This window comes from Capsella rubella, unplaced genomic scaffold (genome assembly GCF_000375325.1).
Source record: "Capsella rubella cultivar Monte Gargano unplaced genomic scaffold, Caprub1_0 scaffold_5, whole genome shotgun sequence".
Taxonomy (NCBI): domain Eukaryota; kingdom Viridiplantae; phylum Streptophyta; class Magnoliopsida; order Brassicales; family Brassicaceae; genus Capsella; species Capsella rubella.
This window is the reverse complement of record NW_006238919.1, coordinates 1,088,554-1,113,023: the sequence shown is the minus strand read 5'-3', so window position 1 is coordinate 1,113,023 and position 24,470 is coordinate 1,088,554. Positions and strand designations below refer to the sequence as shown.

At 32.7% G+C, this 24,470-nt stretch overlaps 7 protein-coding genes across 10 annotated transcripts; 1 reads left to right on the top strand and 6 right to left on the bottom strand.

Moving 5' to 3' along the window:
• Nucleotides 1-43: 43 nt before the first annotated feature.
• LOC17885458 (magnesium transporter MRS2-5) lies at nt 44-2,531 on the top strand. 3 transcript variants are annotated; one of them, XM_023782159.1, is made up of 8 exons: nt 110-127; nt 373-440; nt 559-1,114; nt 1,201-1,271; nt 1,418-1,546; nt 1,622-1,966; nt 2,038-2,085; nt 2,176-2,531. In XM_023782159.1, exons 3-8 carry the CDS (start codon nt 673-675, stop codon nt 2,404-2,406), a joined length of 1,266 nt encoding a protein of 421 aa, XP_023637927.1. In that variant the 5' UTR covers nt 110-127; nt 373-440; nt 559-672; the 3' UTR covers nt 2,407-2,531. The 3 variants fall into 3 exon arrangements, with proteins under 3 accessions (XP_006293016.1, XP_023637927.1, XP_023637928.1); XM_023782160.1 differs by lacking the exon at nt 110-127 and adding an exon at nt 158-261; XM_006292954.2 differs by lacking the exon at nt 373-440 and having other exon boundaries at nt 44-127.
• Nucleotides 2,532-2,634: 103 nt separating this feature from the next.
• On the bottom strand, nt 2,635-4,809 carry LOC17886827 (ureide permease 1). 2 transcript variants are annotated; one of them, XM_023782161.1, is made up of 6 exons: nt 4,582-4,809; nt 4,363-4,501; nt 4,077-4,263; nt 3,922-4,045; nt 3,419-3,793; nt 2,635-3,329 (listed from the first exon to the last, which is right to left on the bottom strand). In XM_023782161.1, exons 1-6 carry the CDS (start codon nt 4,807-4,809, stop codon nt 3,177-3,179), a joined length of 1,206 nt encoding a protein of 401 aa, XP_023637929.1. In that variant the 3' UTR covers nt 2,635-3,176. The 2 variants fall into 2 exon arrangements, with proteins under 2 accessions (XP_023637929.1, XP_006292373.1); XM_006292311.2 differs by having other exon boundaries at nt 4,110-4,263.
• Nucleotides 4,810-5,252: 443 nt separating this feature from the next.
• On the bottom strand, nt 5,253-7,643 carry LOC17884965 (ureide permease 1). Its single transcript, XM_006291221.2, has 7 exons — nt 7,401-7,643; nt 6,830-7,103; nt 6,614-6,752; nt 6,368-6,521; nt 6,174-6,297; nt 5,709-6,083; nt 5,253-5,624 (listed from the first exon to the last, which is right to left on the bottom strand). The coding sequence occupies exons 2-7, from the start codon at nt 7,055-7,057 to the stop codon at nt 5,472-5,474; spliced, it is 1,173 nt and encodes a 390-aa protein (XP_006291283.1). The 5' UTR covers nt 7,058-7,103; nt 7,401-7,643; the 3' UTR covers nt 5,253-5,471.
• A 1,945-nt stretch (nt 7,644-9,588) lies between these two features.
• Nucleotides 9,589-11,520, bottom strand: LOC17886284. Its single transcript, XM_006290208.2, has one exon. It carries the CDS (start codon nt 11,518-11,520, stop codon nt 9,601-9,603), a length of 1,920 nt encoding a protein of 639 aa, XP_006290270.1. The 3' UTR covers nt 9,589-9,600.
• Nucleotides 11,521-12,743: 1,223 nt separating this feature from the next.
• On the bottom strand, nt 12,744-14,010 carry LOC17886218 (F-box only protein 7). Its single transcript, XM_023782264.1, is given in 2 exon segments — nt 12,744-13,637; nt 13,639-14,010. Coding segments are annotated over 2 exon segments (1,266 nt in total).
• Nucleotides 14,011-16,992: 2,982 nt separating this feature from the next.
• Nucleotides 16,993-18,073, bottom strand: LOC17887451 (probable carboxylesterase 7). The gene has a single exon (XM_006291370.2). The coding sequence runs from the start codon at nt 18,038-18,040 to the stop codon at nt 17,072-17,074; it is 969 nt and encodes a 322-aa protein (XP_006291432.2). The 5' UTR covers nt 18,041-18,073; the 3' UTR covers nt 16,993-17,071.
• Nucleotides 18,074-23,222: 5,149 nt separating this feature from the next.
• On the bottom strand, nt 23,223-24,320 carry LOC17886707 (jacalin-related lectin 38). The gene has a single exon (XM_006292868.2). The coding sequence runs from the start codon at nt 24,318-24,320 to the stop codon at nt 23,223-23,225; it is 1,098 nt and encodes a 365-aa protein (XP_006292930.2).
• Nucleotides 24,321-24,470: the final 150 nt, after the last annotated feature.

Sequence of the window (24,470 nt, the reverse complement as noted above, 5' to 3'; positions counted from 1 at the left end):
CACGTGGCTTCAGATACGTTAAAGAACGATGTGTAGAACGGAAAAAAAAAAAAAAAAAAAGCCATTGCTCTTGTTCTTTCTTCTGTTACTGTGCTTTAGGGAAAGTGAAAGCTTTGTAAACAAAAAGGTGAAGTTTTTTTTTTGGAATTTTGAGTTTTCTATTTCTCTTTACGTTGTTTTTGGTTTTTGAAAGTTTCTTCCTTTTTTGGGTTTTTGGCTTTCTTTGGTAAATGGATATGATTCTGTAGACCTAATTGATCGGTGCGATTTGTATTCGATAGTTTTGATAGGTCGAGTTCTTTGAATTGAGTTACTAAATTTGAGAATTGGATCTTCGTTAACTGTAAATTTTGTGACTTTTCTTCATTTTAGTGCCTAAGAACATAAGATGAAGCTATTTCGAACCTAGATTGATAAGAGATTTGAGGGTTTTATCAAAGGTGGGTTCTTGGTAATCGATGGAGTTTCTACCATTAAGAAAAGTATTGTCTTTTGATTTGTGAGTTACATGTTTGCAGAATTGAATTTTGAGTTTCATGTCAATATTGTTGTTTTCAGGTTGGAAACTGTGGCAAAAGGCTTAAGTTCGACCAGTGGAAACTGTTCATCTGAGTAGTGAGAGTTTTGTTCTGATGCATTAGTAAATTGTCAGAAAGAGAGTATAGAGCAAACATGGGAGAACAACTGGATCCATTTTCCGCTTCTAATCTTCCGGATTTCATATCTTCGCAAAAAATTGGTAGACCGGTTAATCTTGAAGGACAAAGTAACCGTGGGCATCCTTTTTCTGGCCTTAAGAAGAGAGGCCAATCTAGTCGTTCTTGGGTGAAAATCGATCAAGATGGGAACTCCGCGGTATTGGAGCTGGATAAGGCGACTATAATGAAGCGGTGTTCTTTACCATCCAGGGATTTGAGACTACTTGACCCTTTGTTTATCTACCCTTCGAGTATTTTGGGGCGTGAGAGAGCGATAGTGGTTAGCCTTGAGAAGATCAGGTGTATAATCACAGCTGAAGAGGTTATTCTCATGAATGCTCGGGATGCATCTGTTGTTCAGTACCAGTCGGAATTGTGTAAACGCCTCCAGTCAAACCAAAACATAAATCTCATAGGTTAATGGTTTTGATATAGCTTTGGTGGCCTGGAATTATGTTACGGATTAGATTGCTGACAAAACTGTTATATGTGTTGGTTTCAGATGATTTGCCCTTTGAATTTAAAGCGTTGGAGTTGGTTTTGGAATTATCTTGCTTGTCTTTAGATTCACAGGTATGCCACACTGTCTTTTCTAATGTTTTAGTTTTGGTCTTCATCATTCCTCTCTATGATTTATTGCATAATAGTTCGTGTAACTATAAAACGAGCTTTTAAGCTATTTTTAAGTTCAAAAGTTTTGGTGAACGTGATTTTGATAGGTGAATGAGCTTGAGATGGAGGTGTATCCTGTTCTTGATGAACTAGCGACTAACATCAGCACCCTTAATCTAGAACACGTGCGCAGGCTAAAAGGCCGTCTTCTTACCTTAACACAGAAAGTTCAGAAGGTGAAACACAAAAGACTCTTCAAATTTGGAAAAACCTTAGTACCATAATTTGATTTTGGAGGTCAAAACTTGCAGGTCTGTGACGAAATAGAGCATCTAATGGATGATGATGATGACATGGCTGAGATGTATTTGACTGAGAAAAAAGAAAGAGCCGAAGCTCATGCGTCAGAGGAGCTAGGAGATAACATTGTTGAGGACTTTGAATCTTCTGGAATCGTATCCAAGTCTGCACCGGTTTCACCTGTGGGTTCAACAAGTGGAAACTTTGGGAAGCTTCAAAGAGCCTTTAGCAGCATTGTTGGCTCACATAGAAGCTTGTTAAGCTCCTCTAGCATTGGAGAGAACATTGATCAACTAGAGATGTTACTAGAAGCTTACTTCGTCGTTGTTGATAACACTCTCAGCAAATTATCATCGGTTAGATTTTTTGATCTTTCTTCTCAACAACATGTTGTTTCATCATTTTTATTATGATCTTGTGTTTGCAGCTGAAAGAGTATATAGATGATACAGAGGACCTAATCAACATTAAGCTGGTAAGGACAGACAAAACCAAGTTTTGTACTCTTGTTATTGTTCCATTCCAATATTCTCTAGGTCTCTGATTATGTCCATGCTTTTCTTAGGGAAATGTACAGAATCAGTTGATTCAGTTTCAACTACTTCTCACCGCGGCAACCTTTGTAGCTGCCATTTTTGCCGCTGTAACCGCTGTCTTTGGGATGAATTTGCAAGACTCTGTTTTCCAGAATCCAACTTCGTTCCAGTATGTCTTGCTGATTACAGGTGTTGGATGTGGAATTTTGTATTTTTGTTTTGTGTTATACTTTAAGCACAAAAAAGTATTCCCTCTCTGAAAACTAAGCTTATGTTAGAGAAGAAGAAGAAGAAGACACATGGAGCTATTATTGTAAAGATGAACAACTAATGACCTTTGCAGTTTCAAACAACTAAGCTTAGGCTTGACCTATATTGAAAATAATTGGATGTGCATGTGTTTGACATTAGTGATAACAATTGCCAAGAAACTGGATTTGAAACATAACAAAACATTACCCTTTAAGTTGAAGTAGGTGTAAAGTTCGTTACACGAAAGGGTATTACAAAAGAAGGCCAAGAAGAAAGAGTAGTATTACACCATCATATCTAGTCACTAAGCGGCTCCTGGAAGAAACCACTGAGTTTTATCAATGAAAACACCAAATCTCTTAGGCCATGTGATCTTACTTGTGGAAAGGTCGAAGATACCACAATTAAAAGGACCATTACAACCAGGCCAAAGATGATCATCGACGAAACATATTGAACCACTCTTGACCCCATCACCAGCATCTTCAACAGGAGTAGACTCATCATGAGAGCTCATTTCAATGAATAAATGTGATGGTTTCTTTCTCTGATGTGCAACAAACACAAAGCAGTCATACAAAATGTTACCAAAGAAACAAAACATCTTAACCCTTTTTGTTCAATTTAACCAATGACTTGAACATGTTGCAGCCTTTAGATTTTCTCACTCTTCCTTCAAAGCTCTCATGAACCGTTTCTTACAAGGTTATAAACTAAACTTGTGATACCTTTTGGTAGTTAACCCTGTAGATATTTCTGTGGAATATACGTTTTTAACTCATTTTCTATGTCCGGATGAGGCCGTCAGAACCGCGACAGCAACTATGAACATAAAAAGCATACATATAAGAAGTATATATGTTTTCCTTGATGATCTCCTATATTCTCCAAACAACAATATCCCCCAAAAAGTGCTCACAAGTGGAAGTGCCTGAAACTCATCAAAATCAAAGTAAGGATATGTAATCTATTTTAAATCTTTAAAAATCTTTGAACAGAGAAGAGGTTTCTAGTCTAAACCTGAACAGCGCCTGCAGCAGCATAGCCAGCGGCTTGACCGCCCATAAACTGAAGGCCATCACCAAATCCACAGAGAAATCCAGCTAAGAAAGACAAGCCTCGACCATTCCAGTCATTTAAGTAAGCCTTGAAAGAAGATCTTGGGAGACCAAGTATAGGCCAATAGAGAAATCTGATGTTTAGTATCAGAGCAATCACAAATGCAGATACTGAGAAGTAGAAATAGGCAGTGTACACATTGAGTTTTGGAACCCCATTTTTCAAAGTGTGCCACTGATCGTTTGTTGCTAAGCTGACAGCAGGTGAGATTAGAGAGATACATATACCGGCAAAGAAAGTTAACATCAGTCCAATTATTGTGCTTTTACCAAACACCTGTCAGCGCAAAATCTTGAATTGTAAGAGAATGTTGTTGATATAATCTTGATGCAAATCTCTAATTCTTGTGCACTAATCTTGATCTTGTTCTGTTAATGAATAACAAAGTTAAAGTTTGTTTTAACCTTAATGGCTCTTTGTTTCTCAAGCTCTATAAGAAAAGCTGCAGTCCCCTTTTTTGCTTCGCCTTTCGCTAACCCGTTGGTTTCAGGGTTTGTCTCCGTTTGTAAGGAAGAAGTAGTCTCTAAACTGAAACAAGATCAAGATTAGCAAATCGAACCGTAAAAAAGAACTAGTTGTAAAATCTTGTAACCTTTTGAAATCTTGGAGTTTGGATTTGTTATCAGATGCATTTGATTTATGAACAGCTGAGCCGAAACAAACAGCGATTAAGAAACAAGCGATTCCCGGAAAAATGATCTCAGCTCTGTTGATTTTATCATCCAAGAAATAGTTTAAAGTTGTTCCTATATGCATATAAACACATAAAATAAAGCAAAAAGCTCATGAGAAGAGGGAAAGAATCAGTTAAACCTATAAGTAGTTGAAGAAAGAAGAGTCTTAACCGATAACAACTGTGATACTCGCTGTGATGACTTCAGTGACTGATAAACCTACAAAAGCCCAAGCATATTGTGTTGCTAAAGTTCCAAGGCTAAGAGCTATACCTCCAGCCATTGCGAACATCATGGACTGCCAATTCTCCTGCAATATGAAAAACACAGCGTATTTCAACATATAGCTGCGAGATTGTGAAAGTGATAATGTAAGAATTGAATATTTACTTGAGAAAGTTGTGTGATGAAATTTGGTCTGCTTGGACCTATTTCTCCTAGTGTAAGCGCTATGATCACTGCAGCTAACAGATTTGCGAGTGTGTAGTCAAGATAAGTGTGTTGAGGAAGTCTACCGCGTCTTTCGGTTAGAGTCATAAGTGCTGGCCATGTCCCTAAGAAGAGCAGAGCCAAGAGCATACAAGCTATTGCTCCTCCTTTGCTCTCTATCACATACATTACATACACTTATACGAAAAACTGCTGCAATAAAGTAAAGAAGTGAGATTCTCGCGGTTAGCTAATATTTGATATCCAGTTTGTGTTGAAGGAAGGTTTTTTAGAGCATAACACAAATGCTGATACAAGAAGATCTGCTTCTTAAACATCTGATTCACTAAATCCCATCACTGACTAGTGGGTTTCTTGAAAGAGTTTACCTTTTTGTAAAGCTTTTGTCTTAACTTTGACAATGAGAGAGACCAGAGTAAAGAGACAGAACAAGAAACAAAATAACTTAGTTTCTCATCTGATTGGCAGATCCAGATTCAGGAAGGACTTAGCTTCCCATTTTCTATCAAACAAATAAATCTCAAGTAGGCATAATCTATTGTTTTTTTTTCTTTGACAGTTGACTATAAACTATTTAGTTTTCTTTTTCTGATGTGTAAACAAAGAAAATGCAACCAATAGTTGCTACGAAATCATAGATTATATTCAAATAACTTTGGTTAAAATATAAACAAAGACTTGAGAACATTTTGCAACCATTAGTGAAGTTACTCACTCAAGAACCACTTCAAAAGCTGATCTATCGTTGGTTTCTTACAATTTTATGAACTAAAGTTGTCATCCTTTTAGCAGTTTCGCTTGTAGACGTTTCTGTCAATTTCCTTTTCAAGTCATTTTCTATGTCCTGATGAGGCCATAAGAACCGCAACAGCTACTATGAACATGAGAAGCATACTGATGAGAAGTGTATATGTTCTTCTCGATGATCTCCTGTATTCTCCAAACAACAATATCCCCCAAAATGTGCTCACAAGTGGAAGGGCCTGAAACCCATTCAAACCAAATTTTTAAAAAATATATATCTAACTCTCAAAGCATGGAACAGAGAATATGCTTATTTTCCAAACCTGAACCGCGTCTGCAGCTGCATAACCTGCGGCTTGACCGCCCATGAACTGAAGACCATTACCAAATCCACAGAGAAATCCAGCCAAGAAAGACCAGTCTCGCCCGTTCCAGTCATTTAAGTAAGCCTTGAAAGAAGATCTTGGGAGACCAAGTATAGGCCAATAGAGAAATCTAATGTTTAGTATAAGAGCAATCACAAATGCGGAGACTGAGAAGTAGAAGAAGGCGGTGTACACATTAAGTTTTGGAACTCCATGTTTCAAAGTGTGCCATTGATCATTTGTAGCTAAGTTAAATGCTGGTGAGAACAAAGAAAAACAGATACCGGCAAAGAAAGTTATGGCCAATCCGATTATTGTGCTTTTCCCAAAGACCTGTCGTCAATGCCAATCAAGAATCTTCAGAGAATAGATATACATATTCAGTTATATCTGTTAAGGTAAAGGAAGAGCATGTTTTCCAACCTTTATGGCTCTTTGTTTCTCAATCTCTATCAGAAATGCTGCAGTCCCTTCTTTCGCTTTCCCTTTCGTTAACCCGTTGCTTCCAGAAACTGTTTCCATTTCGAAGGAAGAAGCAGTCTCTAGACTGAAACAAGATCAAGATTAGTACCAAACTGAAGTAAAAACAAATATCTTTTTGTGAATCTTTTTAGAACCTTTTGAAATCTTGGAGTTTGGATTTGTTATCAGCTGCATTTGATTTATGAACAGCTGAGCCGAAACAAACAGCGATCAAAAAACAAGCGACTCCCGGGAAAAGGACCTCAGCTCTGTTGATTCTATCATCCAAGAAATAGTTCAAAGTTGTACCTGTTCTAGAAAACAAGAAAAGTTCATAAGAACAAGAGATTGAAACAGAGGAAAATATCAGTTAATAGTAAGTTGAAGAAAGAAGAGTATACCAATAACAACGGTGATACTCGCTGTGATGACTTCAGTAACTGATAAACCAACATAAGCCCAAGCATATTGTGTTGCTAAGTTTCCAAGGCTAAGAACAATTCCTCCAGCCATTGCAAACATCACTGACTGCCAATTATCCTGTAATACAAAAACCGCATTTCAACGAATATGTCTCGAAAAGATTCTTGAAAGAGAAGTATGAAAATGTGACTGACTTGAGAAAGCTGTGTGATGAAATTGGGTCTGCTTGGACCTATTTCTCCTAGTGTCAACGCTATGATCACTGCAGCTAACAGATTTGTGAGTGTGTAGTCAAGATAAGTGTGTTGAGGAAGTCGACCGCGTCTTTCGGTTAAAGTCATGATCGCTGGCCATGTCCCTAAAAAGAGTAGAGCCAAGAGCATACAAGCTATTGCTCCTCCTTTACTCTCTATCATATACATCTTTCTATCTCTATTTTATATTCTTACAAAACCATGAAAAAAACAGCTGCACCAAAGAACACAAAGGAAGATTCTTTCAGTTATCTTATCTTCAATGTCTCAGACTAAGTTACTTGAGTTCAAGCGTCAAGAAGAGTTCCAAGAACATAACAACACAAACCTCAAACCTCTATTTCACCAAATTGAGGATTATCTTATAAAGATCTCAGGAAAACAGAGTAATCATCTTAGATAAACCACAAGGCAACACAAGAGACCAAAGCTATTGGGGGATTCTAAGACAAGAGACCAAAAAGTAAACAACTTTGACTTAAATGAGTTTCTTGAAAGAGATCATTTGTACCTTTTGGAAGCTTTTGTGCTTAACTTTACCGAAGAACAGAGATAATTAGAGAACAGAGATAGAACAAGAAAGAACAAATTTTTGATTACTTAGCTTCCCATTTGCTGAGGGAGATTAAGAATCGTTTGCTCGTGGCTGTCAAATGATTGGCAGATCCAGATTCCATAAAGATACAACATCTTCCTCAATTTATTTTTCAATCTTTTGTAATAAAATAAAATCAATCATATCTCGAGTTGCGGTCCGATTAGATTCCTAGTTGATCAAAAAAGTGATAAATAAGTCAACGGCTGACACAAACTTGTCTTTATTTGATCTATTAATTTAATTGGATGTGTTTACCTTTAAAATATTTCACTACAACTTGGTGCTAAAATCATTTTAAAAAAAAGGGAATTTTAAAAATACCTCTTTTTAAAAATACCCCATTTTCAAACTTTATCAAAAAACTCACTAAAAATATTGAAATTTATTCAAATATGTGTGTAAGCTTATAAATATATACACAAATTACATTTATATGTGTATAAAACTTTATATACCTTTCATAAATAGCATAAAAATAAATTATAAAAACCTTATAAAAACCTTATAAAAACCGTATAAACCCTTTTAAAAATCTTTTAAAAACCTTATAAAACTTATAAAAACGATTTAGAACTATTTAAAACATTTTAAAATATTTGTATCGAATCTCGCAGTAGTAATTATTATATAGAAATATCTTATAAACTATATAAAACTTTATAATTTTTTATATTTAAAAAAGGGTATTTTTGAAAATGGATAGATAAAAAGGGTATTTTTAAAAAGAGGTACACCAAAAAGGGTATCTTTCAAAAATTCTCTTTTAAAAAAAGGTATGGAAGAAATACTTTAGTAAAAACCCTCTACAAATAATATTGGAACCATCACAAGTTATAATAATATTTTACAATAAATTAGAAATTTTATAGATAAATTGACTTATGTAAATGAAATACAGAAATTTGAATTTATGAATAATGACATCGATTGTTATATCTTAAACATCCTATAAAACTAACAAAATGAATATGATGCATATTTTAAAATTTTAAAACTTAAAAGAAAAAATTGAATATGTTTGTGACTTGTTATGAAGTATATTACAAGATTTTTTTTTTTGGTCAAATATATTACAAGATTAAAGTGCAAAAATATAACATAATTTTTCCTTATAGAAATGAGCTTGGTTACAAGATGTTATATGTAGTGGAGATTTTTCACCAAAATCTATGTATATATATGCATATACAATTGTTATTTTTATTTTGGTTTGGTATATATACATATATATAATATTACAAGATGATATATGTCGTGGAAATTTTCTCCAAAATGCATTGGTAGTTTGGTTATTTTTCATTGAATTCCTCCTATGTGAAATTTAAAAGTTGATAGTTTTGTTCTTTATTGATAAGAGTATGAATGTATGATGGATGGAGTTTTACCATCTAATCATTTTCTCTACCAAACTACACAATCTACAGATACATTAAGGTCATTTTCGTTTAATTTTAACCAGAGAAACAAGACAGAACAAATTTTTGATTAACAGCTGCTTCCCATTTGCTGAGGAGATTCAGAATAATTTCTTGTGGCTGTTATATGATTTGACAAATCCAGAAAGATACAATCTCTTTTTTTTTCTGGTCAAATATAACTTTGTAATTTTGGAAAACAAAGGTTTACTTCATTTCTTGATATCCAGTTTGATAGTTTTTGAAGTACATTTTACATAAGACATATGTATAATAATAAAAATAGATTTTTTTGCATATGTTGCAATTTAAAATTTTGAAAACGGACTATATTACTCAAAAGATACAAAAATGTATGCACTAAAATATTATTGATAATTGTGTAGTACGGCTCATGTAGTGGAGCAGATTATAGTTTACAAAATTATGATTATAAATGTAATTACAGGTTGTCTACTATAGTAAAACTCACAAAATATTTTAATATGAAATTAGACTATTTAAAAGAAAAATGTTATGCCAACATCATTTCATTCTTTTGAATATTAGACTTATTTAGTTAAGTTGAACAAATTACAGCTATGTAAAAAAACAAATTGTCATGCAATATTCCACGGGTTAAATCATATAATACAATTTTATATATCAAACAACATTAATAAAAATATAATTAGAACATCGTCCTGGTGTACAGCGGATTAAATTGTAGTACTTAATATTTTTTGGAAACATTGTAGAGAACAAAATGATTTCCCATATACCTCTAAGATGGAAAAGAAATAACAGCGAGACTTACAAAAGAAACAAATTGGTCGATTTATGCGATTATTGATAACCATATAAGCTGGGAATGGCTCATCGTTATCTTTTTCCATTTTCATCCCTTTGAAGTCTCCGACCACACATTTGATGTGATTAGTGATACCACAATCATCACATGAATAAAACCATTTCTCTGGATTTACTTCTTCCTCGCATATCTCACACCAGTATTGCTCACTCGTTTTTTCTCCATAACAAAGAGACAAAAAATGATCTTTATCATTTTTGTGTTTAGCTATCTTTGGTAAAACAGCACATTTAATGTCTAAAACAAATTCACACTCCTCGCAACTCAAAACCATCGGAGAATTAACTCCGCAAGCATTACAAAACAAATCTTTCGCTGCGTGGTTGATGTATAACGAATGAAAAGGATGACTTTCATGGACGAAAGGCTCAGAGATAGAGCCACAACGCACATCCAAGATAGTTTTACGATCATCACTTGTGTAACGAAAGCCTTGAAAAACGTCTTGACAAGCATTGCAAATGAATATGCGAGCATCATTTGTGATTAGAGTAGTTGGCATGTTGTAGAAGGCATCTATTTTCTTTTGTGGGAGAGAAGCACATTTTTCATGGAGATTAAAGTTATCACATTCCATGCAGCTGTAGAATAATCCCGTATATATAGGATAGTTGCATGATTTACACGATAGGTATTCATCATTAGCACCACTCTCTTCTTTAAGCTTTAGTAAATGCTTCTCATGACTGAAATGTTTGATTTCTTCTTCTTTGTTCACCTCAAATGACTTTACCTCTGGATTATTTTCTGGAACGCCTTCGAGTTCAGTCCCATCCCAAATCCCGAACCTTGTTAAACATCTTGGATGAATGGCAAAATCAGAACACTTGGCACATGAAAAAGCCCCACATGTCCAATTTATCTCTTTATTACACACTCCACATTTCCAATCTCCCGCACCAAGATAATGATTGTAATAAATACGATGATCATGACGGTATATCTTTACGACACGAGGCATGTCTAAACAATTTCGATGAACCATGAAATTACATGGAAGACATACATATGGATTCGGGTCGTCACTCATCCCACAAACATCGCAAACAAAACTCCGTTGAGGCATAAGAGTGAGTAAATGCTCATGAGCCTTAACGTGAACAAGAGTAGAAGGGAGTGGGTTTTTTACACAATTGACATCCACACTAAAATTGCAAATAGAGCAATGATAAAATATATAATGAAGTTTGTTCCCACACAAACAACATTTGCCATTAGTATACTTGGGAACATCCGTGAGACGCTTGAGAATGTGTTTAGGATGACAAGAATACTGAATCTCCGGTGTGGATTCGGCACAATCTTTGTGAAAACTCACATTACATAAGTTACATGCATAAGGAAACCGATCATCATGCAATCCACATAAGTGACAAGTAAACAAACCCATCTCTGGAACAAGAGATAAAGGATGCTCATGGGTGTTCGGACTCTCAATTGTAGTCATAACTTTTTTCCTTGCGCATATCAAATCAATGGAAAAATCACATATTGAACAACAGTAATACATCTTTGGCAAGTTACCTCTACAAAGCTTGCAATTTCCATAGGCTTCTTCATTTTCTGAAAGTACCTTGATGTTCAAAGAATGTTGTGGATGGTACAAGTTGTGAATCGTTGGTTCGGATTCGGCGCATTCCTTGTGAAAGAAGAGTCCAGAACGAAAGCAACTATAACCAGCACTAAAATAGCTGTTACCAAGATTGCATCCATCGCATTTTAGCCCACGCGTATGGTATAGTGTGTAAACATCTCTGAGTTTCTCCATAGACGATTTATGATAATGTATCCTTTTTTATATATATAGTAGTCTTTTATATAATTTTCTTTTATGTTTTGGTTTCATCGTAATGACGAGAGCTTTCGTTTTATATATACACATACATACTTTTTTTATATAGAATATGCTATTTAGTCATTAGCAAGCTATTCTTTGTTTACATGAGAAGGATAGTTGTCGAATATGATGTGCTAATAGACTCATTAACGAATAAATTCATGTGACTTAACTATCAATTTTGGAACCTATTTTTGTTTATCTAAAAGGATACTCAAAGAATAAACTCCTGGTTAGGATAATGGCATGGTACTAATTGGTTTAATTAATCAGATCGTTTTGGTCTAAATATTGGTTCTTTGTTCTTCGGTTTGACAAAAACTGTACCGGACTAAAGGCAATAAAATTTCTGTTTGGTGTGGCTTAAATGTTTGGTTCGGTTAAAGTTAAAATGTTTCTATCGAATTTGAACGAAATTCAATTTCAATTCTGTTTTCTTCTGTACTTTTAATTTCGATTGAGATTTTTTTTTGAGTTTAGGTAATTTTTTTGTAATAATTAGCTTAGCTCTTATGGTATTAAATTATTTTGGTTTAATAAGTAACCATCTTTTGCTTTGATTTGAATAATTGTTTTCTTGGAAGAGACTTTTGTGAAGAAACTCCAATGTAATAGTGATTAATTAGCACTAGGTCAAGACCGTAATACCACCAGAAACTCGAAAAAGTTAAGATGAGAAATCCTATGACTATGATGATATTGGAAGAACAATTAGAAAATAATCAAATATATACTTGAAAGACTATTATAGAGACTTTGAGAACTTATAAACAACAAACTTTCTATGAACTTGCTTTTTGTTTCACTTATTCAAAGTGCTCACAAAAATGCTTCGATCAAATTTGACGAGAACAAAAATTTTGTGCATGCATGCATGCACGTCCACGTACGCAGATGAATCACCTAATTTTCAAATAGATGGATCTAGAGTTGCGTTCCGATTAGATTCCAACAATTTATAAGTAAACGGTTTTGCCATAATCTTGTCTTTATTTAATATTTCTACGATTTGTTGTTCACTTTTGAATATTTCACTACAAACCATGCTTAATCAATTAAAAAAAGGGACATCAAAAAAACAAAACAAAAAATAGAAGAGAAAAAAGCAAAAAAACAAACCAAAATTGAATTAAAACTACTTCAACAGTTAAAGACTAAGCAAATCTTGGCACAAACCAGTGACTTTTAAAACTGATTATCTTAGTCCAAGTGATCTTACCTGTGGCAAGATCGAAGACACCACAATTTGAAGGATAACTATATCCTGTGATTTGACCAGTGAAAATATCAAGGACACCACATTTTGAAGGATACTCATATCCTGGTATAGTGTCATCATGAACGAAACAGATTGAACCACTCTTGATTCCATCACCAACATCTTGAACAGGTGCTTTAATTGTAACCCCATGACCAAAGATCAACATCTCATCATCTCCAATAGAGTAGACTCTTTCCCATTCGTTACTCTCAAGATTCAACTTAAAGATGTAAAAAAGATTTCTCGGATCTCTATATTCGAAATTTTGACAACTCCATATGATCAAAACCTCTCCTGACTTCTGAATCGCAATTCTCCTGTTGCAAAGGTATCCGTTTCCCCAAACGAGTTGGTAGTAGTCTGGAAACGGATGATCCCGGTAAGGGTTGTTTTCCATCTCTTCTTTTGGTGAATCTCCGGAGAAATCAATAATCTTGATGTTATCATGGTAAGTATACAAATAAAGCTTGCCGTTCTTATAAGCCAAATCATATAAACCACCCTCGGTAGTAATCCAATTATTATAACTCTGGTTGCACCAAGAATCATCTCCTTTCTTGTGTGTGAACAGATAACGGTTCTTGAGAATCCAAGCAACGAAGTAATCCTCTGTCCTCTCGTCTATCCAAACAACAGCTGATCTTTTACTTCCGCATATGTCGAATTTCAACACTTGACAAGCAAGACCATGCTGGAAGAAATATCCCCACTTGTTGTTACTACAGTCTGATCTCATTTGTCCACCGCCAATTGGCGAATCCATTGACGGAAGGTTAATCTTTTTCGCGCGTTAACAGGTTAAAAAAGTAGAAATTGAGATGAGAATCTGCCATCAAGAGCCAGTTTCCGGAGCTAGCCATATAATGGCTATTGTCAGAGAGTCCCAGGAGTCTTTTGTTGTAGATATTGTTTTCTCTGGGATCGAACAAACTCAAAGAATCATCATCGCCATAGTATATGACCTGCCATGGATACTGAGGCCGCTTCACGCATGTTTTCCAAACACAATACCAATATGAGCAAACAGTTTTTGCTCGGTGATAATCAATAGAGCTCAAGCTTTCGATCATCTTTCGCAAAAGGTCAGGAAAAAGCTTGGACCAGTCGTAATGATTATCATACACTTTTGGTCTTCTCTCTTTTCTCAACAACGTATCCATGTCTGCGCTTACTTGCCGAATAAGCTACTGAAATTAGGGTTTCAGATATAAACTAACAAGTTCAACTGTTTTACACAAGGGTGTGTTGGATAAGTAGTACATTTTTGAAACTTAATTAGAATACTAGTACAATTACTATTTACAATTAGCAAACTAGTACATTATCACTATTTGGTACTATTTCATTGACATTTAAACACCCAGAAAAACAAAATATTTACGAGCATGCCACTGTATTAATTATACTAGTTTCGGACCCGCGCTACAGCGCGGGGGAAATAATTACATATATATAACTTTTATCGGATTAGAATATGTTACATTTTAATTTTGTTAGAGTACAGTCGATTACGGTAAATCATATATTTTTATAATAAGTTTAAATAAAATAATAAAGGAAAAAGCGAGTAAATAATCATATACTGAGTTTTGATACAATTAAAAACACGGTGAAAATTTAACAGCACGAAATAATATTTGTCGATAAATTATTCATTTTTGCCATTTTTGTAGTAAAAGTAGGAATATACGTAAAAATTACATATTTACAATATATTTTTTGAAAGTCCAACCCGTAACAGAATTCATTTCGTAAAAAACATTATTCGTAACTCGTTTTATCATTATAATTGTGATTTTAACAAACTACCCGTGAATTATCTAAAATTTACATATTTTGATATATAATATATTTTATCAATAAAAATTATGTCTCCAAAATTACATTTATATCTTCAAAAAAATATTTCGATATTTTAAATTCTAAAAGTTTTATATATTTGAACCTTTTATTTATAATATTTTGAAACTATTTGAAATATTAAATATGCTCATGTAACAATGGTTTTAATATTGGTCATACTTATAATGATTTTAAACCGTTGTCCAAAATATTTAACCGAGTGTAGTTAAGTATTATATGTCCGTTTTGAAAAATTCAAATTGCAACATATGCAAAAGAAAAAGTTAAATTTTTAGTTAAATAATTATATTATATAGTATAATATCATAAATTAAAAATAATATCAAATAAAAGTGAAAGAAGAATAATATTTTTTAAATAGATTGTATTAAATCTTATAATTAGTTATGGAAATAATACAATCCTAAAATTAAATTTGGAAAGTATCCGGTGTATGTATCCAAACCCATTAATATATCCAATTTTAAAAGATCCAATTACAAATTTCGGGTAATTTTTTGAAATTGACCCGACCCGGAAACACTTTTTGTACTTCTCTTTTACTAATATAGGGATAGTATAATTCGTACAGCATATCTTATGTACAGATGTGCAAAAAAAATATTTTTGTACAATATTAAAAGTACTAAATAATATCATCCGTACAGAATATTAGTGTACAAATGTATATAAATATGCATATTTCGTTATACTATAATAGTTTATACGAATAAAATATGTAATTTTTTATACATTCGTACATTTAATAAGTTGTACGAGTACGTCTGTACATTTAATCAGATGTACAGATACGTCTGTACGTATACTAAACTGTACGATAAAGTATGTACACATACTAAACTGTACAAATAAATATGTATATATGAAAAATATTTAAAATTTATAATGCAAAATGTATATCAAATTATAGAGAAAAACATATAGATTTTTATGTATCAAAAATATTTTAAAAAAGATTTTTACAAAACCTAGTATTTTAATTATAAGATTTTGGGGTAATGATATAAAAAGAAAAAAGAAAACAAAAATGAAAAAATAAATGAAAATCAGGTTTTATTGTATTCTATGATTTAACCCGTGAAATAAATCCATGTACTACTTTACCAATTATAAATAGTATATGTATTAGTTTTCTAATTATATTTTGAAAATGTACTAAATTTCCTATTAATCCTTTACACAATACATGTCTGTAGATATATATAAATATATTTTCCTTGAAAAATGGTTACGTAATATCACTGTTATAACTACGCCCTCAAAACATTTCAACACAGACTTGTGTTGTTATTGTATGAAACAGAGAACAATAGTAGAACAGAGATCAAAACAGAGAATAAGAGAGAAAGACACAAAGCTTTAACGAGTTCAGGTCCCGAATGAGTACCCTACGTCTCGGCTTGACGGCACAAGCAATTCACTAGTTTTTCTCACAAAGTTACATCATGTACAAATAAGCTATATATATAGAGAGACTAGTTCTAGATAGAGCTTATCTCTCTTTGCACTTATCTAACTCTGATTCTAACTTATCATAATAACAAGCTCTCCTACCAAATAATAGCCACTTAACCAATGATCTTCGATTGACCCTTTGTACCTGTTTGATTTTCAACCAAACCGGTTTTACTCAAACCACAAGTGTTGTCTGTCACATGAACGATCAACAATCACTTATACGGCGTCGTTTCTGTCATCATCCACGTCGTCATTGCTGAAACTACAAATCCAAAGGAAGTGGAATGACATATTGACATGCATAATTTCTACAGATTCAAGACGACGTGATGTGGAAATATATTGCACGATGAGGAAAAATTTAAAGACCTAATACGATGTTTATGCTAAAGGCACGACTTAATAGAAAGAGCCAAGCGGTCTGAAAAAGGGCGATCGGTCTTGATTCTTGAAGAAGCAATTAAAAAAAAAAAAGAACAGAGAGACAGAACAAGAAAGAACCAACTTTGATTAAAAGCCTCCCATTAGAGACAAGACAACCCCATTCACCAATTTCTTGAATTTTCAGTCTAAAATAAATGAATCTTTGAGTTGCATTCATAAGTTCGTAGGTCAACGGTTGACAAAATCACAATAAAAATAAGAAAAGGAGTGCAACAAACCAAAAGTACTTCAATCAGAAGTGAAGTAAAACTATAAACAAAAGTCTAAGCAAATCCTGGAACTAACCATTGACTTGTAAGTGTATCAACACTGAATCTCTTATCTCACTTGTGGCAAGATCGAAGATACCGCAATTTGAAGGGTATGGCCAAAAGTCATCGTTAACGAAAAAGATGGAACCACATTACAATTTTTAGTTATTAATAACATGCAATGCAATGCAACCACATTACAATTTTAGTTATTAATAAACTCAGCAAGTTTCAACACAACTTGACGAGCATTATCACTCTTAGGATCCCTCAAATGGAAAACATGGTTTTCATCTTTAGTCTCCATAACCTCAACTTCACCTTCCCATCCACTCTTCTTCAGCTTCTCCCCGTAACACCAACCTTGTCTATATAACTGATCATCTCCAGCTACCATCACCAGAACCTTCCCACAACCTAACTCCGATAAAACAGAGTCTTCTGATCCAACCACATTGATCAGCGGATCATCAACTCCATCTTTACTATTCGGACTCGCGATTCGCCAACTTCCTTCGATCATTTGGCTCTTTATAACATCCCTAACCTCAAACTCATCTATTGGAGTCTTCCCCCAAAAATATGGATGAATCAAGATCATCCCTGAGATTATTAAAGAATCATCACTACAAAGTCTCTCTTCTTTAGCTCGGATCGTGAGGTGATGAGCTATGTTCCCACCGGCGCTATCTCCGGCGAGAAAGACTTTTTCAAAATCGCCGTGTTTGTTTATCCAAGTTTCCGGTCCGGTTCCGGTGATATGAGTGAAAACCCATTTGATAGAATCCCATGAGTCTTCGTACGGAACCGGAATCGGAAACTCTGGTGCACGGCGGTAATCTACCGAGATGGCTAAGCAGTTAGCGGCGGCGACGGCGGAGGTGAGGAAAGTATGGTAAGTCGGAGAAAAAGCTGTCTCTATGATGAAACCACCACCGTGGAAGTAGATGAGGATTGGGAGCTTTTTAACGGTAAAGTCGGAGGAGACTTTATACGGGAGGTAGACGCGGACGGAGAGGTTTCTCTCCGGCGAGTAGACGACGTCTTTGGACACGACGCCGTTTTGAGGGGTTAGAGATGGTGGGACGGTTGTTTCACCTAAGAGACGCTCGATGCGGCCACTCTTGTAGACTCGATAATACGGAGATTTGTCGAAGGCGACTTCGGAATCCATTGTTGTTGATTGAGTGAAGGAGAGATGAGTGAAGAAGAAGATAAAAGAGAGTGATGTATACATGTATGAACGACATGATTTTGGTTTTTTCCTTGCAACTTGTTTTTGTTTTGGACAGAAAGTTACAAAAAAAAAAAAAAAAACTAAAGATCGCATAATGTTGATATATGAAGGAGTTTTAATTTTTGAAACTTCAATACATAGTGTAATAAAGGATCGCATAATGTAAATTGGTTTTATTTTTTGGTTATGAAAGATTTTAGACGCTGAGAACATCATTATTGAGGGTTTGTTAAGTAAACCTTAGCTTAAGATTTGTTAAAAAATGTAGCTCTTATACACGTTTAGAACATCATACGTGTGTATATTTGGATTGATCTAACATTTTGGATCGGTGCTCTTATTGTAACTCCATGCATGACCAAAGGTCAACGTACGTCTTTACTATTCATTATTACTCTCTCAAGATTCATCTTTAAAGATGCAGATACACTAATTTCTTATTCACTTATCACTTCTAATAAACTGAAGATTTGAAAGAAAAAAAATTAATAAAAAAAAGCAAAAACTAAGTTAAATATATACGAAAAAGAGGAAAAAAGCACACAAAATAAAACCAAATTTAATCACGTACGGTACATAGTACGGACACAAAGATTAACGTAAGTTAATTAAGCATCCATACGAAGCATATCGTCATATTGAAAAGATCCCAATTTAAACCTCACGTAATCACGTTAATATACAATATTAAATCTTCAACTCGACTTGAGATTCACTTTTAAGCCTATGGACTTCACTTTATATCTTCCAATTTTGCTTAAATCATCTATATATCGTCACCGACACGTCTCATACCACCATTCCTGTTCACTTTGTTTGATAAAACCACTAATAATAGCTTGAATTTACTTAGTCTGATTATAGATAAGTATTTTTCTTTTTCTTTTGTAGTAATAGAAGAGTCTGAAATTAAAATTTGACACCCTCAAAAATGGAAATATACAGAAGAAGGTTTACGGTATTTATAAAAATGAATTCCAGAGTCTAAAGTTTTTCAACGCAAGTGATTAACTTTATGTTATTTGGCAAAATAAACAGTTTTTATAACTTTATTAGAAAAATTATTTACATTAAAATTGTTTTAAGCCCTCCATCGTAATAACTCTTCTCCACTCACAAACTATAACTATATCAAGAATTTTATTTTTAATTTATAGTTTTCTACCAAACTTGAGAATGCGAAACGCAATAAACAACTTTTAAGAAATGAAAGGAAAACATGCAGAGAATAACAAAATAATAAATGGTAACCAAACAATAACACTATCTTTTATAATATATTTGATTAAATAAATCAACTTTTTAATAATGATACTAGATATAATTTATATATAATGAATTTGACACTAATTTTAAAATATATTTTTGAATGAATTTAAATATTTAATGTTAAAAATTAATAATTTATATTAACCTATTATAGATTATAGTAATTTTTTATTTGTTATTTATGATATAAACATCTCTTAAATATGTTTTACTATCCATACAAATTTTAAATAATGTATAGTAAGATTTTTTAACATGAAATTCATATCAAAAATATTTTTTAATGTCAATACATGATAAAAATATGAAAATATTATATTATGAGATTAAAATATTATTAATAAATAATTTTTTATTTATTTTAAAATAAAAAACGAATTTTAATATTATTTTTTTTTTGTTCCATTTGTTCCTCATCAATTTTGGGGAGGAACATTTTTGTTTTATTGTTCCTCATTTTGTGAGGAATGTAGAGGAATGATGTGGAAAAATGATTTCTTGTAAATGGTTAAAAAATTGAGGAATGTAGAGGAATGTCACATTCTTTCTTATTTTTTTCCTAAATCATGGTTACCAATCGAGGCCTTGAATTTAATTAGTCAGCAATATTTTAGATACCGTTTCTTTATAGACAATTTTCTCTATATAATTACTACTTAGCCACTTGGTAATCTTAGGGTACTATATATATATCAGCTCCAAGCCGAATCGACCGTATATCCCCACCAGCTGCGTTCTCCGGTCATACTGAATGGTTCCTCTTCTAAGTCCTTAGTAGTGTCGCCAAAGGCACACTGATACCCCTTTGAAGTGGCAAATACACGGTTTGTATAATGGTGGCAGGTGAGAATTTTTTCCAATTTTAGTGTTCAACATTTACATTAGCTTGGAAAATTTGTATGATGATGAGTTTTATACCTAACTCGTTTATTTCAATTTCATGGAACTTATCTCCCTTTGAAATATATTGGGACACATTTTATTTCAAACTACACATTTTATACCTAACTCGTTTATTTCAAACTACGGGAGAACAAAAAAAAATGTACAAGTTATACTCTATACGAGGACACATTTTTGCAAGTTAAGCTAAAATCCGTTTTGTGAAAACTTGTACTATTTTGAGTCCTAGACACATCAATTATCTCGCAATACTGAAATTAGAATTTATTATATAAAACCAATATTAAGTAATAGTACTACATATCAAATTTATTGAGAATTATTATTATAACTTCTTGGAGGTCACATGCTAATTTTACTTCATCACGTGATTCGTGGTTATGTAATTATTATAAGTTTTACACACAAAATATGTTACGTCATGGTCTCGATTCTTTCACTAATTAATATCTTGAACCGGTGCACTTATAGATGCAAACACACTAATCTCTTATTCATTTATCACTTCTAATCAACTGAAGATTTGGAAAAGAAAAGAAAAAAAAAGTAACTAAAAAAATGCAAAATAAAAGCAAAAACTAAGTTCAATATATAACAAAGATATGTAGTAGTCTAGTGGTTAGCATTTAGATCGAGTTGGTTTCATTGTGTTTTAAGTTAATAACTAAAATAAAAATGCTAACATCGTCGTCTTGAGTGTAGGAGGAATCATCTCCATGAGCGGCTCCGGCTACAACAACGTTATCGGGAAATGATGATTGATTTTATCTTTAAAATGCTAAATGATGATTTATTTTTATTTAATTGTATGAAATTGATTTACTGTTTTTTAAAATATCTGTAAAAGCAAAATCGAATAAATTTACATATCTGCAATTTTAAATTAATAGTGTGATTAGTGATTATTATGGACACAACTTTACACCATTTAATTAAATCTTTTTAGTAGTTATTATTTTTTCTTGTCAATATTTTTCTAAAAAAAGTTGATTAATAATTCTTTGTGACTTTATTCATATATTTATAGGGAAAAGTGGAGTGAATTAAAAAAAGAAAAATTAGGTTTACGTAGGCAGGTAAATTTAATATCTTAATTTATTTTTATTTTAGAATTTAAATTAAATTTATTGTTTAGTTTTTTTTTATAATCTTGAAAATTTGATAATATGTTAATTGTGAAATTTATAAAATCATTGATATATGGTAGCCATATATATTAATAAATTGTATATGAAATACCACAAATAACAATTTTCAAATATTTAGATATTTGTCATTTTAGAATTAATTTTAAAAGTTCCAATATCTATTACTCTAAATTTGTTGAAAATCTATTAAACAATAAGATCTAAAAACAATTTGTTTCTATAACTATTATTCGAATTTAAATGTGCACGTTCGTTATGGAAATCAATTTAAATGTTAATACTCAAATATGGTCTGAATTTTTTTCGTTAATTTGGTTTTATTTTTTCAAGGAAATACAGAAACATATCATTTCAAATCACAATGTACTCATTTTAATTGGATTCACAATCACAAGTTTAATGGGATTCACATTTTTATGTTTCTTTTTTATTTTTCCTAAAATATCATTTTTAGTTTTTAAAAAAATATATGATGATTTTTTTAACGCTAAGTAAACATATTATCATATCATAAGAGTTATAAAAAATATAAGATACATAAACTTTGATTTTTGCTAAATTTGAATATTACACTTTACACGTACACACAAAAATAATACATATTCGTAGTCTCTTTAGTTTCTTGACTTTAGTGACTATATCGAATCCCATTAGTTTTTTTTGTTTTTGTCTTAAAGGGGCCTAAATTTAGCTCAAATGAACTAAATCGAAGGACAATTGTGAATCCCATTAAACTTTATACATGCAAACTAATATATAAGTGATTATTTATGGCCCAATTAATGGGTTTCTGTAATGTATTAATAATAATTAGTTCATCTCTCTTTCGTTGTTAACGTTGTCTACGTACTCTCAATTAATTCGATTACTTTGATTTAGAACAAAATAAATTAATCATGAACTAACAGTTTTTAATAATGCGATTCTATCAAGGGATCGCAAGTTTTTATGGAACAGTGACGGCCTTAATTAGTTATTTAACATGTAAACCATCACTTTATTGATAATTGTTACCTATCTAAATAACAGTGACGGCCTTAATCAGTATATTTAGATAAATTGTTTTGGTAAGGATAGTGGCTTACATTTACCAAACGACCATTGTTAAGGTACTCAATGTCGACGACATAGGACTTGCTAATCTTACTATGTTATATTAGCTAGACATAAGACTTCTTTCATCAACTGTGGTTTTAGACATAAGATAGGAGTATTAGTAAAGTATTCTTCAATGTGTAATTTTATCACATGCATCAAGGGTAATATCAAACTTGAAATAAAATCAACGCATATTCCCCTGTATCAGGTAAATACTAAAACACAGTTTTTAATTTTGATATTTCTTCAATTCCTGTGTAAACTTGTTTATATATCAAGATTTTTTTTAAAAAAAATCCACCAAACTTGAACTTAATTAATTAGTCAGCAATATTCTGATCCCACTTCTTTATTGGCTCTTTTTTTGGTGTCATTATGTGAATGAATACAATAATTTTGATTAATTTCTTTACTGAGAATTTGTTTACTAATTATATATGTACATGTTATATTTAGACACTTGTTAAATAAATAGACTACATTTGATCAAACAGAATTTTTTTAAAAAAATATATATATATATATATATATACAGTATATATCAACTCCAGAATCTACAGATATACTGTATACTAAAAGTGATAATAACTTTGTAAACCGCCAAAATAATTATTTGTGTTCATTAATTAAAAGTTTCTTTCGTGAAATTTTGACGGAGGGGTGGATATGTGAAAACCGAGAGCGGTGAGAGGTCATCGACATCAGAGTTCGTTGGGGAGTGCAAAGTATGACCCGAATTGTTGGATAACATAATCGTCAGGAACTGGGACCAAACTTGGAAAATATGTGTGATGATGTGTTTTATACCCAACCAAGTCCTTTATCTCAGTTTCATAGAACTTATCTCCCTTTGCAATATAGATGCAAGTGTTATCCTTGTTATTAAGGCTACACAATACGAGACTGTGACTTTTCTCGTCGATGTAATAACTTGGCGCATACACTACTAAACTCGACCATGTAGGAACTGACACATACATGAACTTCATCCACTCCACACCCTCCCCATTCCCATTTTTAATCGCCTTTTTTGTCACCCAAATCTCCATATTCCTTGTTTCACGTTCTTGCTTTAAAATCGAAAACCGATTTCCCATAAAAACCGCAAGAACTATAACATCGCATAGCATACGTTCATCAGGTATGGTACAATAAGGTTTGAGACTCTCTATCGAAAAATCAAAGCTTTGGATAAAATACTTAGTAAATTGAATACTTAAAGAAAGCCAATACAAAGTTCCATTCAGAGATACACTACACTTTGACGCAGTGATATCCCACATATGTACAACGTCCTCAAACAATTTCCGTGTATTGGATCCCAACTCGGCGCGATAACCACCATAAGAACCATAAATATTGTAATGATTATCGAGTCTACTATAGTCGTATCCCGTCCCATTGTAACAACAATCAACTAGTTTCGGTTTGATCCATCTAACATGTTTCATCAATGGGTTGCAAACCCCGTACCCCGCTGATTCCGTGACATAAACTAATAACCCGTCGCAGTGTTCGGTTTTCACGACGTCTCGATGTTTATAACCGGGAATGTGGGAGGGTATGTTATCCACTTTTATAGATGGACCATCAAGATTAACTTCCACCGAACAAAACATGGATTCAGAAAGCAAGACAAAGTGTGGACGGGCACGAGCCAAATGTGTCTTGATGAACTTTTTGTCGTTCAAAAGATCGTTCCATCGTTTGCAAACGGATCTGAATCGACCGAGAGGTTTTGAAGGAATGAGAAAGAGTATATTTTCCTCTAGGTCTTGCGGAAGTTTCTCCGGTTGCATTATACTTTTTTTACGGACAAGGTTTATGATATCAAATCACAATACAAATATATGTGGGTATTTATAGATAGATAGATAGATAGATATATGTGTAATTATTAGTGTAGTATCTTTATGCATTAATTAGTTAAAACATTATGCTATTCCAAT

Coding starts and splice junctions, on each gene's coding strand:
- LOC17885458 (XM_006292954.2), top strand. CDS start 673: ATGGGAGAACAACTGGATCCATTTTCCGCTTCTAATCTTCCGGATTTC. Junction 1,115..1,200: donor CCAAAACATAAATCTCATAG/GTTAATGGTTTT, acceptor TGTTGGTTTCAG/ATGATTTGCCCTTTGAATTT. Junction 1,967..2,037: donor CTCTCAGCAAATTATCATCG/GTTAGATTTTTT, acceptor TTGTGTTTGCAG/CTGAAAGAGTATATAGATGA.
- LOC17886827 (XM_023782161.1), bottom strand. CDS start 4,809: ATGTATGTGATAGAGAGCAAAGGAGGAGCAATAGCTTGTATGCTCTTG. Junction 3,794..3,921: donor AGAAACAAAGAGCCATTAAG/GTTAAAACAAAC, acceptor TTGCGCTGACAG/GTGTTTGGTAAAAGCACAAT. Junction 3,330..3,418: donor CTGCTGCAGGCGCTGTTCAG/GTTTAGACTAGA, acceptor GATGAGTTTCAG/GCACTTCCACTTGTGAGCAC.
- LOC17884965 (XM_006291221.2), bottom strand. CDS start 7,057: ATGTATATGATAGAGAGTAAAGGAGGAGCAATAGCTTGTATGCTCTTG. Junction 6,753..6,829: donor TCATCACACAGCTTTCTCAA/GTCAGTCACATT, acceptor TTTGTATTACAG/GATAATTGGCAGTCAGTGAT. Junction 5,625..5,708: donor CAGCTGCAGACGCGGTTCAG/GTTTGGAAAATA, acceptor AATGGGTTTCAG/GCCCTTCCACTTGTGAGCAC.
- LOC17886284 (XM_006290208.2), bottom strand. CDS start 11,520: ATGGAGAAACTCAGAGATGTTTACACACTATACCATACGCGTGGGCTA.
- LOC17887451 (XM_006291370.2), bottom strand. CDS start 18,040: ATGGATTCCGAAGTCGCCTTCGACAAATCTCCGTATTATCGAGTCTAC.
- LOC17886707 (XM_006292868.2), bottom strand. CDS start 24,320: ATGCAACCGGAGAAACTTCCGCAAGACCTAGAGGAAAATATACTCTTT.